Source organism: Bemisia tabaci, chromosome 2 (genome assembly GCF_918797505.1).
Source record: "Bemisia tabaci chromosome 2, PGI_BMITA_v3".
Classification (NCBI taxonomy): domain Eukaryota; kingdom Metazoa; phylum Arthropoda; class Insecta; order Hemiptera; family Aleyrodidae; genus Bemisia; species Bemisia tabaci.
The window spans coordinates 16,518,715-16,535,247 of NC_092794.1; the positions used below are offsets into that span (position 1 = coordinate 16,518,715).

At 36.9% G+C, this 16,533-nt stretch overlaps 2 protein-coding genes across 5 annotated transcripts; one reads left to right on the forward strand and one right to left on the reverse strand.

Moving 5' to 3' along the window:
- The first annotated feature begins 68 nt into the window (after positions 1 to 68).
- LOC109033697 (mitochondrial ribosome recycling factor 1) lies at positions 69 to 6,286 on the forward strand. 2 transcript variants are annotated; one of them, XM_019046418.2, is made up of 6 exons: positions 69 to 217; positions 1,612 to 1,846; positions 2,131 to 2,265; positions 3,587 to 3,797; positions 4,256 to 4,421; positions 6,097 to 6,286. In XM_019046418.2, exons 1-6 carry the CDS (start codon positions 215 to 217, stop codon positions 6,175 to 6,177), a joined length of 831 nt encoding a protein of 276 aa, XP_018901963.2. In that variant the 5' UTR covers positions 69 to 214; the 3' UTR covers positions 6,178 to 6,286. The 2 variants fall into 2 exon arrangements, with proteins under 2 accessions (XP_018901963.2, XP_072152875.1); XM_072296774.1 differs by lacking the exon at positions 69 to 217.
- Positions 6,287 to 7,622: 1,336 nt separating this feature from the next.
- On the reverse strand, positions 7,623 to 16,323 carry DEF8 (differentially expressed in FDCP 8 homolog). 3 transcript variants are annotated; one of them, XM_019046416.2, is made up of 7 exons: positions 16,188 to 16,323; positions 15,086 to 15,434; positions 13,307 to 13,625; positions 12,598 to 12,762; positions 11,577 to 11,818; positions 10,918 to 11,142; positions 7,623 to 9,817 (listed from the first exon to the last, which is right to left on the reverse strand). In XM_019046416.2, the coding sequence occupies exons 2-7, from the start codon at positions 15,401 to 15,403 to the stop codon at positions 9,620 to 9,622; spliced, it is 1,467 nt and encodes a 488-aa protein (XP_018901961.2). In that variant the 5' UTR covers positions 15,404 to 15,434; positions 16,188 to 16,323; the 3' UTR covers positions 7,623 to 9,619. The 3 variants fall into 3 exon arrangements, with proteins under 3 accessions (XP_018901961.2, XP_018901960.2, XP_072152874.1); XM_019046415.2 differs by having other exon boundaries at positions 16,064 to 16,279; XM_072296773.1 differs by lacking the exon at positions 16,188 to 16,323 and adding an exon at positions 15,783 to 16,033.
- Positions 16,324 to 16,533: the final 210 nt, after the last annotated feature.

Genomic DNA, 16,533 nt, shown 5'->3' on the forward strand with positions numbered 1-16,533 from the left:
CATCGGGTAAACTCGGTTTTGTTTTCTGCTATGTTGCCAGGTCAAATATTTTTCAGCGATTACTGCCTTTACCAAATGGAGCAAAGCGAAAGAGCCGACATCGTCGCTCTGTTTACAAAATTATCACGTTATCAGTTGGGTACGTTCGGTGCTTTCTCTATGTGACAGTAATTCTTCTTTTCGAAATTCTTCATCAGTTTTTTAGCTGCCGCAGATGGTAAATCTCATCTTCATTTTCACTCGCCTATGTTTAGTTTCCTTATTTTCAAAACATTTTCTGAGCTTGAGTCCTGCCAGCCTACGAGTGCCCTGCATCTGCAGCCGATTAATGGAATATGCCCAATTTTTTTGTAAAGGACCCTGCAAACCTCTTGTGGGGATGTGTGCCATGATCAATTTTCACCTTTTTTTTTGGCATCAAACTTGTCTAGGGATGCTGAATAATAGTCATCAGTGCGCCAAATTTCCACGAGCTACCGTTTTCGCACTATCTGCATGTTTCTTTCAATAATTCCTTGATTAAAATGAGGCAGCGCGGAGATAAAGAGTCTAGAAAGATAAGAGATCTCTCATCTCAACATTGGAGTCCAGTTTGTTGTGCGTCAAAAAGGAAATCAGGAAAACCCAAGTGGCAGTCTTATCTCGGATTCTGCATGCCTTTTCGTTTGACCATCCAAATCAGTTTCTCCCGTTCCTTCCACCCCTTTACCTCTGACCAGCTGAGTTTTTCCTTGTTCAACGGACGATCTTGAATTTTGAAAAAAAGAGGGGTTTTGTAGACTCTTTATCACCAAACTGCCTTCTTTTATCGGAGGCATTATTGAAGCAAATTGCGGATAGTGCGAGAATGGTAACTCATTGAAAGTTGGGGCAAAATGACTTTTGATCAGCATCCATAGATGAGTTTAATGCAATAAGAAAATTGAAAATCGATCATGGCACACATCCCCATTAGAGGTTTGCACGATCCTTTGTCTTGATTAGAAGCAACTTTTACAGCATATTTAGAGTATTGCGGTTTTATTAATCAAATTCATCTGTAAGATTTTTTCAACGATGCTGCTCTAAAAGTAAACAATCCGTGACCAAGTATCAAATCCTCAGCTGGAGGATCTGATCAGCGAACCAGGGATTTTAATGGTCTCCTGAGTTGACTTCCTAGAGACACAGCCTCAAAACTTGGGTAGGGAAATGGACACTTGAGCCGCACTCAGACTCCAGCCTGAGGGGCTGGTCCTCGGAAAGATTTAGGCTGTCTCAAATCTGTAGTCTGATATTAAGTAAGTGGCGGCCGACACCAAGTATCAAATAATGAGGTTGGATTCGCCAGTACTTAAATGAAGAGACTTAAGCTAATGGGCACCTGTAAGTAGATAGGAGTAAATTCTTTGGCCATGTGCTTTTGCCACAGGTAGAATTCTTGGCTTCCTTCTCTCCGAATAAACATGCTCACCGAAAAACTTATGATTTTATATGGTTGCCCCGTGTCATCCTTTTTTGTGAAATCCAAACCGATCATGTGGGTATGTATTCTCAAAGAGATAATCATAAAATTGACTTGGCCACCTCTTCGTAATTTAGTAATAATGTATGATTTGTTTTATTCAACAGACAATGAGTTCATATCAAATCTTTAGGCTTCTGCTAAGGAGCAATTGTGGCCAACAGTTACTAAGGTCTGCTTCAGTAATGTGCAGACAGAGAAACTCTCATCATTCAACTACAATATCAACTCAACATGGTCTTTTACATCTACAGAAAGAGATTATATCGAACCAGTGGATCAGCACAACACCCTGTTTTGCAAAAGGCAAAGACAGAGGAAAAGATAAGAAAAAAGTCAAAGGTAAGCACTTTAATGGATCTTTTGCGAGGAATAATTGTATTTCTTATCGCAAAAATTAAACTAACGTCTTCTGTGAAAAATTTCAAACCAATTTTCACCTTGTGACTTACTCAGTTCAAATAAACTCTACATTTTCATATTCTCGATTCCAGAGAATTCAGACCTTAAAACAATGAAGAGGTTCGCGTTGATAAAAGTTAAAAAAGGTATATATAGTATCACTCAATGATACCATTGAAACTCCATGTATAATTTTACATGTTTTTTCTTTTCTTTTTTTGCAGGGAAACAGGTTTTCATCGATGAAAATTTACTCAGTCAATTGACAAACCTAGACAAACTTAAAACTGATTTTCAAGAGTGCATTGACATGATGAAGGAAGATTTTATTAAGAACCTCTCACTTAGGTCATCAACAGGTGAATTTATTTCTAATGTATTTAAACATTATTTTTGGCAGGATAAAGTAGTTTTTTGGAATGATTGGAGAAAGGGTAAAATTCTGGTCACTATCTGAGACTTATCCCATGTTATCAAAAGAGGAAATATTTCCAAAAAGAAATATCATCTTACAGGACCGAAATAAAATTTGAAGTTCTTATCTGTAAGAGTGAGTTTTCAGAGTTCAAGTATGTGATTAAATTAGACAGATTAAAAGAGCGAACATTTTTGTGTGGCTATAGTGGATCTTTGAGCGGGGTTAGAAATACAGAAATGTCATCAGAATAATTTCATTGCTTCAAAATGCCTCTGCATTGAACTCAAAGGGCACTTGAAATTTTTTTAATTTCAACATGAAAGTGTGAAATTAGTCTTAATTTTCTGTGTTTATAATCTCAAAAATTCTGCTTGCCAAGTATCAAAGTCTGCTTGAATCAAATTTGGGACTGAACTAGTTTAAGTGAGTTTCACAATCAAGTAATTTTTTCAGTTTGCTAAGTCTTTTTGGAACGATTATGAGCACCTCCAATCAAAGAAAGAGAAAATTTTTGCAAAACTCGAGTGCAGTTATTTGCCAAAGGGAAACTTTATTTTCAAGTAAGTGACGGCTGATTTGGCCTCCATTAATTTTGGTTTCTTCCAAAAGTTGGAAGTCTGAACTCACAGGATCTTATGTAAATATTAAATACAAAGATCTTGCTGAGGTGTCTCTGGAAAGCTTCAATTTGTTGAATGTGCTCTGCATAAAATTATCAAAATGATCAGAACTGGCACCTGATAATCACTGATTGTGTTCAAATTTGGTGAGAAGGGCCAGTTCATCATCACAAGCAACTAATTTAAGAAGCCTCCCCCTCCAACGATCCATTTTCTTCCACTCCCCATGATGGATCAACTCTTCATCGCATCAAATGACGCAAAAGTGCGGCTGTAAGATAAAGTTGTCATGCGAATTTTGAAAACGACATTGAAGTGACTGTTTTTAGTTACCTTCCTTTGAATGAGAGTAAAAATATTTCATTTTACAAAAAACCTGAATTTGGGCCTGGAAATCAGGGAGAACCTGAAATTGAATTCATCCAATTTCAGGTTCTCCCTGATTTCCAGGCCCTCATTCAGGTTTTTTGTAAAATGAAATAATTTTACTCTCATTCAAAGAAAGGTACATATCTAAAAAACAGTCACTTCAATTGTTGATTTACTTTTTCTACCCAGTCCAAGCCTAGGATATGAAAGATCTAGTAATAAGATTTCATAATGATAAACTGCCTGCTTACCTAAATGATATTCTTTCAACAGGAGCAATTGAGTCACTACCAGTGAAAGTTGATGGTGATGAGTACCAGGTTCAAGACCTTGCTCAAATTAATCGAAAAAATCCCAAAACTATAGTCATGAAAATGGATTCATTTCCGCAAGCAATCCCTGCCGTACTAGAGGCTCTCACAAAGTCTGGCATGGACTTGAATCCACAGCAGGACGGCACTACAATATTTATCCCAGTTCCTAAGTAAGGTGTACTTCTTTTAATACCATTTTTAAAAAATGTATTTTTTAAGAGAAAATCATATTGAACTTATTGATCTATCAGTAACAATTCTCATTTAACTTTGTTAGTGAAAGAATCTCAGAAGGGCAGTTTTCCAGTTTTTCATCACTGTCTTGGAGCGCCCCAATATTTGTTCTGGAGGCCGTAACTTGCAATTTCCTCAAAAGAGAATATGTCGTTTGCCAAAACTGTTGGATTTTTTACTTAGGTCCTTCAGGCCCTGTAAGGCACGGGATAAAATTGTTTCAAAAATTTTTCAGAGGTCGATTTAGAAACTTGATGAAAAATTTTTAGAAGTTGACTTACTTTGCATCTTCCACTTCAATGTTAAATAATTTGTTTTTCACAACCTCAGCTTTGAACTTTTTTAGTTTAGGAAAGCATTACAGGTACTCAATTGATCAATATTGCTTTTTCAGAGTGACAAAAGAACATCGAGAAATGCTGAGCAAGAATGCTAGAACTTTGTTTATAAAGTACAGAGATCGTATCAAAGATGTTCAAAACTCTCACATTAAAAAAATTAGGAATAAAGAACTTGAAGGTGGTTTCTCCGTAGACCAGATACATGAAGCTGTTGAAATGGTGAGTGTTTTTAATTCAATTTGGTTTTCACCTTTCCCTTTGAAATTAAAGAAAATATCAAGTTTCTGAGAACAAAATAATTTTAAGGCCCGGATTCGAAAGTTTTGTGTATTGGATTGAATTTTGAGAAAAAATGGTTTAAAAGAATAAAAATCGGCTGCAGTTAAATCTACAAATCAATCGCTTTCATCTGAGAAAAATGCAGAGGTAACGGAGCTCTTGCAGGTGTCAGGGATTTACAGTCTAAGGACATTTTCTTTTGTAAAATTTTGCAAGGAACACAATGGTGCCTTTCAGGCCCGCCACATCCCATCCCGGGCCCTAGTACCAGTTTTCAGGCCCGGGCCCCCAGCACAGAGGAGGGGTCCGGGGGGCCTTCCCCGGGAAATTTTTGAATTTTTAAATCTATTTGGACGCATTTTGATTCTCTTATGATGGAGATTTTCCATCAATTTCTGCAGAATAATTACGCCATTTTTTTACTTTCAGCACCAAATACTTTCGAATCGTTGCATTCAAAACATCTAGAAATTTTTTTTGGGGGAGAGGCAGATGATACTTTTCAATTCTAAGGGGAGCCGGGCCCCCTGGACTCCCCTTTCGTACGTCTATGGCAAGGAAGTTGAGCCATTGAAGTCGAGGATGCCCAGACAGGGGCCTCTTAGCATCCGACAACGGAAGAAAATGAAACGCAGTTACTAAAAATATCATTCTACATATACTCAAAATCTTGAAAATAGATAGAAATCTCTAAAAAAGTAAGACAAATTTTATAGTACCCTAGCGTGTTTTTGAAACTTTATTCACGTTTTGTGGAATTTGTAGGGTAATTTTTTCACTTTTCCTTACGAGACAAGGGTTACACATGAATTCGTAGTAGTTTGTCACCTGCATCACGGGCCCCTCCAGGGCCCGGGACCCGGTACCAAGGACCCAGTATCCCCCCCCTTGTGGCGGGCCTGGTGCCTTTGCTTATCTCTGAAACAAACATTAAAGCTTAAAAAAAAACTATCAAAGTTGAGGCAATAATAGAGAGAATCCCCCATGCTACGCCGAAAGTACACCTCTGTATTTTGTCAGATTCTCCAACTTAGATAGGGGGAAATATATCAGCCGGGTTGCCTAAGTTCCACCTTCTGAGTCCCTAAACAAAGAGGCAAATGTATTCATGTAATGTGTTTGCTCCATATTTTTGCATGGAGAGGATACTGGATATAAAGATGGACTCTCAGCATAGCATGGGGGATATCCTCTATTACAGCCTCAACTTTGAAAGCTTTTTTTAAGCTTCGGAGTTAGTTTTAGAGTAAACCAGTGGCACCGTTGTGTTTCTCGCAAGGTTTTACACAAGAAAACGTTTTTAAAACACAAATCCCTGACACATACGAGAGCTCCAATCAAGGGTAGGTTTGGAGAATTAAGGTGAACATAAATTTAGAATTTCATACTGAGGCAATGACGGAAGTGAAACTGCCTCGGATTCTCTTGTTCTGTCACGAATCTTAGCTCAACTTGTCCTCTTTGGTTAATGTCCGTTTTCTTGAGACTTAATGCTACCTTCTGACGAGTATCAGATACATATATGTCTGTATTTTTAAAATAACCTCATCTGTACTCTTTCTCTCACGTATTTTATAAGTTGATAATTCTTGAAATTTCCTCTTATTTTCTCTAGGTGACAAACATGGCTCAAACTCACATCTCGCAGGCAGAGGCAATGCTATCCACTAAACAGGCTGAACTGCTAAAAAGTTAAGCAACAATCCCACGGCTTAGCATTCTTAAATGAAATTTTCAAGTAGTAATGGTTCTGCATAATTAAATTGTAAATACTTTTACCAAATAATTTTAATTTTTACCTGTTATCTGCAATTCCTTTTTTTGATTCTTAAAATCTCTCTGTTAACGTTTCTATAATGTATAATTTATATATTTTCAGAAGTCTCAAAATTAGTAGAAAACGAAAGAGTGTAGTAAAATTTCATTCTGCAAATTAGGATGATTATTGTGGCGGAATCATGGCCTGGAGGTGAAGGGATGAATTCAACTTAATTATATTTCATTGCTTGTGCGGCTGTGCAAATAGTGAATTTTTCTAACGAAGCGAATAGCGAATAATTTTGCCGATTATTTGCAAAAACGGAATGCATAGCAAATAATTTTTGTCAATTATTCTCAACTAAGAATAGTAATACGTATAACTAAAAATAATTTTTTTAAGAGCAGAAATTCTCAAATATTACAAAAGTTGACAAAGAAGTGTTATTAATTTTTTTTAAAGAAAAATTCCATTTGCTCATACACCTGTACAAAAAAAGATGAAATGCTATGATAGCAGCCTGAGCTGTTAAGAATGTGTTTGAAGATCCTTGGATGCTGGCTTGACTGTCCCTGCAGTTATGTGTGCATTCCCAGGATTTTAAGTTAACTGCACAGGCAGTTAAGCTAGTATCAAAGGATCAACAGACAAAATTTTTTTTTGTCATGAAAATGTGTTTATGAACATTAATGCCGGCGAGAATATTCGAGAATGTCGAAGAGTACATGAGTCAGCTGAAGCGTATATTCGACATTTGCGAATATTCACAATTTCCGAGTATTTGCACAGCTTAATTGCTTGAAGAGATTAATTGTGCATCCATCGCTGCGAAACAGACAGAAAAAAATTGAACCATTATTCTTGACATAAAAACTACATAATTAAATTATTCAACTTCATTAATTTTTCATTCATTTAATTTTTTGCATCCAATATTGAGCCAAGTTGTACTTCAAGTTGCTTTAAGAGAGGTCTAGATTTCAGGAATTTTTTGGGAGAGGACCTTCCAACCCACCTCAGCTGAAGAATCTCCGCAAAAGATTAGAGGCAGCAAGGTTAGGTCTTCCTATCGGTCTACTGACGACAATGAGCTTAAATAATCAAACTTTCTACGTGCCTTTCTCAAGAGAACAGGACTGTGAAGGGATACTTTACATGTAATATCTAATTGAAATGTTGCAACATCTTATTGCTCTGGATCCCCTCAGATTGCTCGATGTGAAGGAGGCCCAAAAATAACATTATCTGTTAAATTTTTCAGATACCAGCCAGACCATGATCTCCGATAATATCAAATTAACCCCTTCACCTCAAATCCCAAAATTTCAGTTTTTTTAGACCCTTCAAGATATGTACTTAAGAAGGAATAAAAACAGATATCATAATGTATTTACAATAACTGCATTTAACATTTTGAGTAAAAAAGTAATATGACACGAATGACTACTAATAAAAAGAGGTAACAGGATTAACAATTTTCTATAGGCTTTTGATAAAACCTACAACTTGAAAATAAAAACGTACAGATCACATTGAGTATATCAAGACTAAACATGTAATACAAGGCAGAAATCATGATTTAAAACCTCAAACTACGATTTTGCTGACACATTAGAAATATGAGACTTTTTTAGGAGGGAGGAAAAAGAACACAGAGGAAAGGGAGAAAAGACGTAACATGATTGGGCAATATGTGAAACAAAAGAATGAAAGAAATTTTACACTTAAAGGATGATGCGCAGAATTTGGTGACCGCTACCAAGAAAATTGGCACCGATTTGGCAAATTTTGATAGTATTTGATATGATCTTCCTAACCATCTACTTAGACCAATAAGCTTTAATAATCGAATTTTCTATGTGCTTTTCTCAAGGAAAACAGGACTGTGAAGGGAGTCTTTCCGTATTTTCACAAGCAATATCTAATGGAAATGTTGCAACATCTTATTGTTGATCGAGGAGAACTGTAGTTTCCTTGCATGCCCTAAAAGTAAGACGCACAAAAAAAATCAAAATCATGCAAGAGAGCGGCCACACATACATAATAACAGCCCAATGCTTTCATTAGAATGCGCATGTAAAAATACCGAAAAATTCACTTTCCAACTCTGCTTATTTTGACTTTAGTACATAGAAATTTCAATTTAAAAGCTCATTGTGCTCCGGAGGTTGTTAGGAACATCATATCAAATAATTTCGAAATGTGACTGGCTGAATTTCTTGGTATTCCGAGCGTGGTAATTTAAAATTCATCAGCTGAACAACTGTTCGTGTTTTTCATTTGTTCTCTTTCATGAAAGATCCTAGTATTTTTCCCACAGAATCAGAATTACTTCCTCTGAGAGAAAAGGGAAGGGGAAGGGAAATGTTTTCAAGGCATAACGATTTTTTAAAATTCCGTTTTAAATTTTACAATTGAAAATGCCTTTATTGTGAAAATATTTCATTCATAGCAAAATATCAAGAATGTCATTGTGTAAAATTTGCCACTTTAACATTCATAACTTTTGAGCTGAAACAGTTGCGGCGATAGAGGAAGAGGAGAAAAGAAACGTAGTATGTGCCTGCTTAGTAAGGTCGGCAAAAACCTAATGTCAGTAAATACTATAACTCGATGAAAAGATATGATCCAAAAATTAAATGTTATCTAGAATTCACTAATATTTGCTTGTATTTTCAAAGGCCTCAGGGTTTCTTTCATAAAATGCACAAGCGCTTCAAGTTAAAAGAATTTAAAATTCTTAATATTAAACCATACATACATTCTTAACTTATCATAGTCTCTTCATAATAAGTGAAGAGACAAACAATCCAGCGTGGAAAGCCACAGAATTCAGCGCCAACTTGATTTCATTTTTTGATATGATGTACTTTTACAACTTTCCTGTCAGGATGAGCTCTTAAAATCAAATTTCTAGGTACCAATATCGAAAAAAGCAGGGCTGAAATTAAATTTGTTGGCATTTTTATAAGTTTATTCTTATGGAAGTGTGGGCCTATTGCTGACTGTGTCCATGCTACACCTGCACACTCTCATCAATCAGAGGAATTTGAATCTCCTCGAACACTAATATGATGTTACAACAATCCTACTGAGCAATGCTTGATGAAATACTGAAAGAAATCACTCATCGGCCCAAACATTCTCGAAAACGGTTTAAAGAAAGTTCGCTTTATAAAGCCCACCGTGCACAGGACAGCGCAAAGAACATCATATAAAAAAACTAACAGTAGCTGGCACTGAGTCCTTTGGTTTTCCAAGTAAGGTCCTTTACTTGCAATGCATGCTAAGATGTAAATCAAAGCCCAAGACATATCTTTTCATGGAAAAGAAAGAGTTTTAGACATGCATAAATCAGGACTAAGCTTTTAAAATCTTCTCAACTATCATCACTGTCAACTGAGACGACACTCCACTTCCTGATGCGTTCGCACTTTCTGCACTCTCTTGCACCATGCCAGCACTTATGATGATATGCTGTTTTACACTTTGAGCACGTGTCAATGCCACTATCAAAGGGGAAAATTATCGTTTTGTTATCACAGAGCTCACAACGGTACCCTCGGCCGCGGCAAATCTGAAAAATATTCAAACATTCGATCAAATTACAAGTTATTTGTCGTTGAAAACATTGAAGGAAGGGCAGCAGAGAGAAATAACAAAAATGAAACAGTAGACTAGGGGTGTTCAAACGAATTCTTGCCGGAACTCTTTCGATATCATCTCTTATTGAAACTGGCGGCAGTACCGACAGTGGCGATGATATCGACAACAGCCGGCCTTATCGGATTTTTGAGAGCTCGCACTCAATGCATTGTTGCCCCTTGTGTCGGTTTATCAGATTGCCTGGCGCGGCGGCGCATGAAATAGATGTACACATGGCAACAGCTTATTTTCGCCAGCTCCGAAAACTCTGATCGCTATCGGCAAGAGCGCTCTTATCGTAACTTTTTCTTAACGGAACAGTTTCGGTAGCTTACCGACAACCAATAGAACAGCCCTACAGTAGACAAAAGAATGAGAGGAGAGAAAAATAAACTTAGCTGCTTGACAAATTTTGAAGTATAACCGGTGCTTTTGAACGTTTCAAAACATTTTTGCCTCAGATGTCCAAAAGGGGGGAGAGGGGGTCGAAAAGGAAATTTTTTCATTGTTTCAATTATAATAGCAAAAACGAGAGTCGAATGTGATAAAAATCATATGTGCACAATTTTTGCCCTCTGCATCATCCTTACACAAAGCCCTGGACACTTTAAGGGACTAAAATCAACAAATGCATTTTCTGAACAATCTCAACAGAAATATGCAAGGTGTGTAATGAGTTGCCAACTTTTGGACAACAAATTCAACCGTTTCAACATGTAGGGAAAAGTCAAAAGTGTTTATTGAAAATGAAAATTTTTGGCATTCAAAACAGCTTATTTTGGCACCCCATCAAAAGAAATTTGAATACATACGAATTTCGACAGCGAGACACTATCCCTTATGAAATCAAAGAGTTTCTGTTCTAGGGACAAAAATTACATCGGTTTTCAAACGCAATTAAAATTAGAGTAGGAATTGAAAAAATAAACAAAATTTTGATGCAAGTTTCAATTTTTGTGAAATTTCAATGATATAAACAGGATAAAACAAATAGGGAGAGGCTAAAAAAATCCGCAATAAAGAAGTACCTACCTCACAATCAACTTTTACGTGTTTTGTCAAATTGTTGTGAATGCCTTCTAAAATGGACTCTAGAGCACCATTTTTTATATCAATGAGATCTTGAAGACTGTATCTATCTGCATCCTCCAAGAAGTATCTCCGTTTTTGACAAAACTTCCAGGCTAGATTCTTTTCAAGTGCTATCCTGCAAGTTATCAAGTACCTTTTGAGTACTAGGATATCTTCCCTGAGTTTCTGAAATCAATAGAGAGGTTAAAATTTATGAAAGAATTGAAATGTGAATATTTATCTGTTAAAAAAGAGATAAGATTTCGTGTGCTCACTTGGGCTATTTAACAATTTTATGGGACGCGTTCTGGGGTTGAGATGGCTCCAGCACCAGCCAGCAGCGAGTACACTGCCGACAAAGAAAAACGCACACAAAGAGAAAACGCCTGTGAAAGTCGTAGGCGGCAACCTCTCCTTGATCTTTCTCAACTTTGTCAATTTTCCACCTATCAAAATGATCTTTGTCTTAAATGATTGGCACTTTTACTGTCTTTAAAATGAGACCAAGATCAAGTTGATAGCTAGCCTAGATCTCTGAAGTTACAACACCAGTCTCATTTCTTTTGGTACACCCTTTACATGTGATGTTGAGCTTAGTCAAATAATTAGACTTAACTAACCTTAATTCTACCTAACTCATCAAGCAAGCCAAACAAACGCGGATTAAGTTTCTCAAGGGATATCAGCGGTTTGTGGAGCTTGAGTGTAAGGAGCTGATATGAAGCTCTGCAAACAGGATAGGCATTGAAGTCCCAGTTGTGGATAACTCTTGCTGGAGAGACCATCATTGTGTTCCAGTGACACAGAGGGCAGTAATATTTCCCAGCATAGTCACACAGCCTTGGCTCCTGCCATGTAGAACCTTAAAGTAAACGTCAGCACAAAATTAGAGAGACATGTACGAAACAACAAGAGAAATGAGACACAACACCATAAAGTATTCTTATAATAACATTTCCCACCACGCCTATCTTAGTGACAAACTTTTGCTTGTCCTCTCAGGTCAAAACACTCTCTGAAACCCGATCTTTTTATCACAAGGCCAAGCAGAAAGAACGCTCCTTGTGGTTCTACCATTTCACTAATTTTGAACTACGTATTGTACATGCAACCAAAAGATAGCACCAGACCAGGGTGTTTCAAGGTGTATACATTTTCAAGAATAATTCCTTCTCAAGCCTTGCTCTTTTTAGTACCTGGAAAAGAGCCATGTGCAAATTTACATCCCTTATGTCAAATATTTAGGACTGCAAACAAGCCTCTAATAATACAATGGTGACTTCCATTGAAGAGTGCACTTTTTTTTAATAACAGTAATTGATAGCGGCAAGAATTGTTCTAACTGCTGAGAGATTCAAGGTCATCTGACAACTGGCGATAGATTCTTCCTTGTTGCAATAGTTGGGACAAGCAGGTGGAGCAGAACAACTGGATTTGAGCCCAGTGAAGCCATGTGTCAAATTTTGGTGCAAGAGCTTACACTAATGGCAATTTTAATGTAAGTTGAAGATCAGAGGAAAAGCCTGCGATGATTTAAAATAATAATTGATTTCTCATTACCAGAGTGACTGAATAAAAAATGAATTCAGCATGACAAAAATTGACATAATGAAGGGCGAGCAATAGCATAGGTAGACTTACGGAAATTGATTGTAGATTTGCATTCTGCACACTTGTAATTTTGCTCTGCTAGATTGGTCTCTGGACAAATGTTTGTTTCATATTGTGGTTTTTCAGCTCGTTTGACATTTGCACAGATCCTGACTGTATTTTCAATGCACTTGATGTGGCATTCATAACCGCAGTCTAAAATTGGAAAATTACAAAAATACAAGATACATTTAAAAGTTTTGCAGATCCCATCCAATTGTCCGATCTTATCAGAAACTCTATCAATTACTCTCCAGATGAAAGCAAATGCTAGGAATAAAATCACTTACGTCCCTAAATTTAAAATTGGAGTGAAAATCAAAACTAACAGATTTTGATGGTGACAATTTAAATTCTTATAAATCAGATAAATGTTACACAAATTCTTCAATTTTAATGTTCGGTAAATTGGGCAATAAATACTTAATTGATTTCAGATAGGGAAGAACAAATTCAATTACACAACATAGTGAAGTCAATTACAGATCGAGAAGAGGCAAACAACTGACCGAAAACGTTTGTTTCATATTTCTTGTTTGCAATTGACCTTGAAATATTTATCAACAAAGTAAATTCTTTGTCTCTTAATGTTAGAATCCCTGGATACAAATATTATGAACTGTGGAAGGTTCATCAATCTATACTATGGATAATTTTACTACCTAGATTGATGTATGTGTAGTGGTGAGACTACTCTTACCTAAACACTCGTACCAAGAGACTAGAACTGTCCAAATAGCTCGACAGCATCTTTCACAGAACTTCATTGCTTTTGCAGTGGCAACAGATCGCTTCTGCAAACTGAAGTGGTGTCCACGAAGAACCCTGGTTTCACTGATAGGTGACTGGTTCTCTTGATTTAGGGTCTCTTTGGCCACAGCCAATCGATACCTCAGCTCAATCAGCCGTCTGACAAGCCATCGCCGCTCCTCTGAACATTCTTCACTTTTTAGTATGGATTCTTGACAGCTGCTGATCACTTCTGTTAATTCTGTTATACTGAGTAAAGCATCTGAGCTCTGTAAAGTGGATAAATGGATTTTAAAAATACCAAGTGGTTACTGAACAAACTATTATCATACAAATGTTTTTTTTTTTTTCATTGGTGTAAATGAAAGTAAACAAGTCTGGAATTAGTTAAATATCACTTATTGTCAAGCTACTCTTGGGTTTACTACTTGGACCTGTTTTAACAGCGTCTGGTTAATTATGTTCCCAACTTCATAGATCGACAATCACATAACTCGGTTTGCAACGTCACAGACTTCCTGTCATACTTTATTTTTTAAACAGAAAACTACTCAACGGCAATTCTTTAAAACTGCCATGATTTTCCTTCTCTGTGCAAAGAAAATTCTGCAAAAACTTCAAGGAATGTTGTCAATTATTCAATTTTAAAAAAGTAACATAGAGGCAGAGATTTTCAGACACCGCAAACAAGATATGTGATTCCGGACTCACGCTGTCGAGATCTGTTATGGTGTGGAAACATTCATGAAACTCATAGCCACTGTTGATTATTTTATTTTTCTGAAATAAATATTACTTGCTGAGTTTTTTAATCAGATAGAAGCTATGAAACAACTCCCTTGCTACTGTCGAACCTCCAGAGGAGCTTAATTTTAAGTTTTAAAGCAGTCAGATTTTGGTGCCTCTTCTATTTATTTCACACTGGAGGTTGTCTCAATTGCCTTTCTCTTTCCTTCTAACTTCATCAAAGATAAAATGGACGTATTTCTACCAAACAGAACTATGTGCATTGAGACATAAGCCCTGAGACCCATGAGGATATATGCGTAACAGGGTTCATGTCATAATGCACATAATTCTGTTCGGTAGAAATACGTCCAAATGGGTCACTGAACCTTCCATATTATTTAATATTCTGAAAGCACCAGGTGAGTAGATTCGTGGTACTTTATTGTGCATTTTGGTAGCCAAAATTCCAGACAAGCCCACTTTTATAAAGTCCAACAACTCGAAGGAAAATCAGACATGCCGGAATGGCGGGAAAATAATGGAAGTGATGTACTACAGCAGTTAAATCACTATCTCCTCTCATTTTCCACTGGTGTTTGTTAAAATAAGACATATTTCAATGAGGGATTGTTGCTTGTCAACTTCAGATAACATGATGAAATTCGATTCTTTGAGTTTGAAGGAATAGTTTCGACTTCCCTACTGTTTTCATGAATGAGGGGTGGAAGGACATTCAACGGAGGTCGTACAAACCCATGCTTTTAGAACAGTGTACTTCTAAGTTTCTGTGTTACTTTTTTGCGTTTACAATGTGTGCAGTGCATTCTGTGCATCACTTACTATCAGAAAACTGCTTTCACCAGTCAAAATTTGTTCATTTAGTGACCCATTACATCTATGCTTGAGAAACAAGCTTGGCTCCACATATAAAGCAATATGAGAAGAAAGGGCCGCTAGATTACATAATGTAAGTAGTGTTTCATAAAAATTCAGAACTTACTTCTGTGAATGTAAGATAATTTTGAGAGTTGATATGGCCAGGTGGAGGTGGTGAACCTCTTCCATTAGATTCGTCACTCTCCGAGACGGATGATGTAGGTGTCACGAGCTCTGAATCGACTGACCCTGGATTCTCTTTATCTTGAGCAGATACATTTCCATTTATGATAACAACGGCTGAGGATAGATACTTGGGGATTCGATCAACATAAGAGGCTGGTAGGGACAAACTTTTCGAGAGGAATGCAGGGTCTGACCCTGCCTCAGAGGAAGACTCATTTAACTGTGATGTAGAGGCACTTTTATCGAGTTCGGTCATTGTGCTTGATCACTGCCACCATACCTGACAACTGAAAAAACCGATTTTACCATCAATAAAAAAAAGATCAGGAAGTAAAGGTCAAAAAATATTACTAGGATGTATGATTACGATGTAAGATTTCTCCGCAAGCCGGAGTCTACATCAATTTAGTTTGGACGCGCTTAAAGTACAATGCATCGGTTGCCAGAGGGTTCTACCAACTTGATGCTTGAATTTGCTTTCAATGCTAAACTGTTGACAGCTGATCTTTCGTCGTACTCTAAAAGTGCGTAAACTTATTTGGCATAGACTCTATTGAGCAGGTAATTACTTACGTCATAAGTGAAACACTGAGAAACAATGAGTTGAGTGATAGTGTGTGATAATTTATACTCACTGAAGTAACTAAAATTTGTCCAGAGCTCAAGGGCTTGAAATTTTCAACAGTCAGTTCCGTAGATTGTTGATCATCCAATGTGGATGTCATGAACTGCGTTACTCACTGCCACCCAATTGACGCAAGTGTGAAATGCATTTCTGAGGTTTTAAAAGTTAGGTGAGAATAGTGAACATTGCAAGAATTACTGGGATGAAGAATCATCCGAAATCTGAAACTATGTGATGGAGATTTCGTGATTTTTCATAAAATAAAATGAATTTAACTGAAGGGTGACTTACAGGTTAAACTGTGATTCAAATCACAAATGGACCACGTTATCAAAATTTTAAGACGAATTTTCTACGGAGGATTGAGCGTCGTAATGGATTATGATCTACGTACGTAAATCTTGTATTAGCTTACATTATGGACTTCAACGAAAACGAAAATAATCACTGGCAACTTTGCCTTTGTCGTGAACGAATATCGTGATCAGTTCATTGTTTACATTGGTAACGTTGTTGACAGATGGCGTCCTTAGCCATGCAATTAGTTTCTGATTGGTCTGTGCACTGGCATCACTGTATGTACCTACCCGTTGTACCCGATTGTATTATACGTCAATGCCCGTACCGCGCGAGTTCACTAGTTCATTCATGAACATGATTCATGCCCATATGATTCATGCCGTCTTATTGCTTATCAGAGGATGCAGGAACAAGATACTCACCGATAAGGAAAGAATTTACAACTTCCTGTTGCATTACCG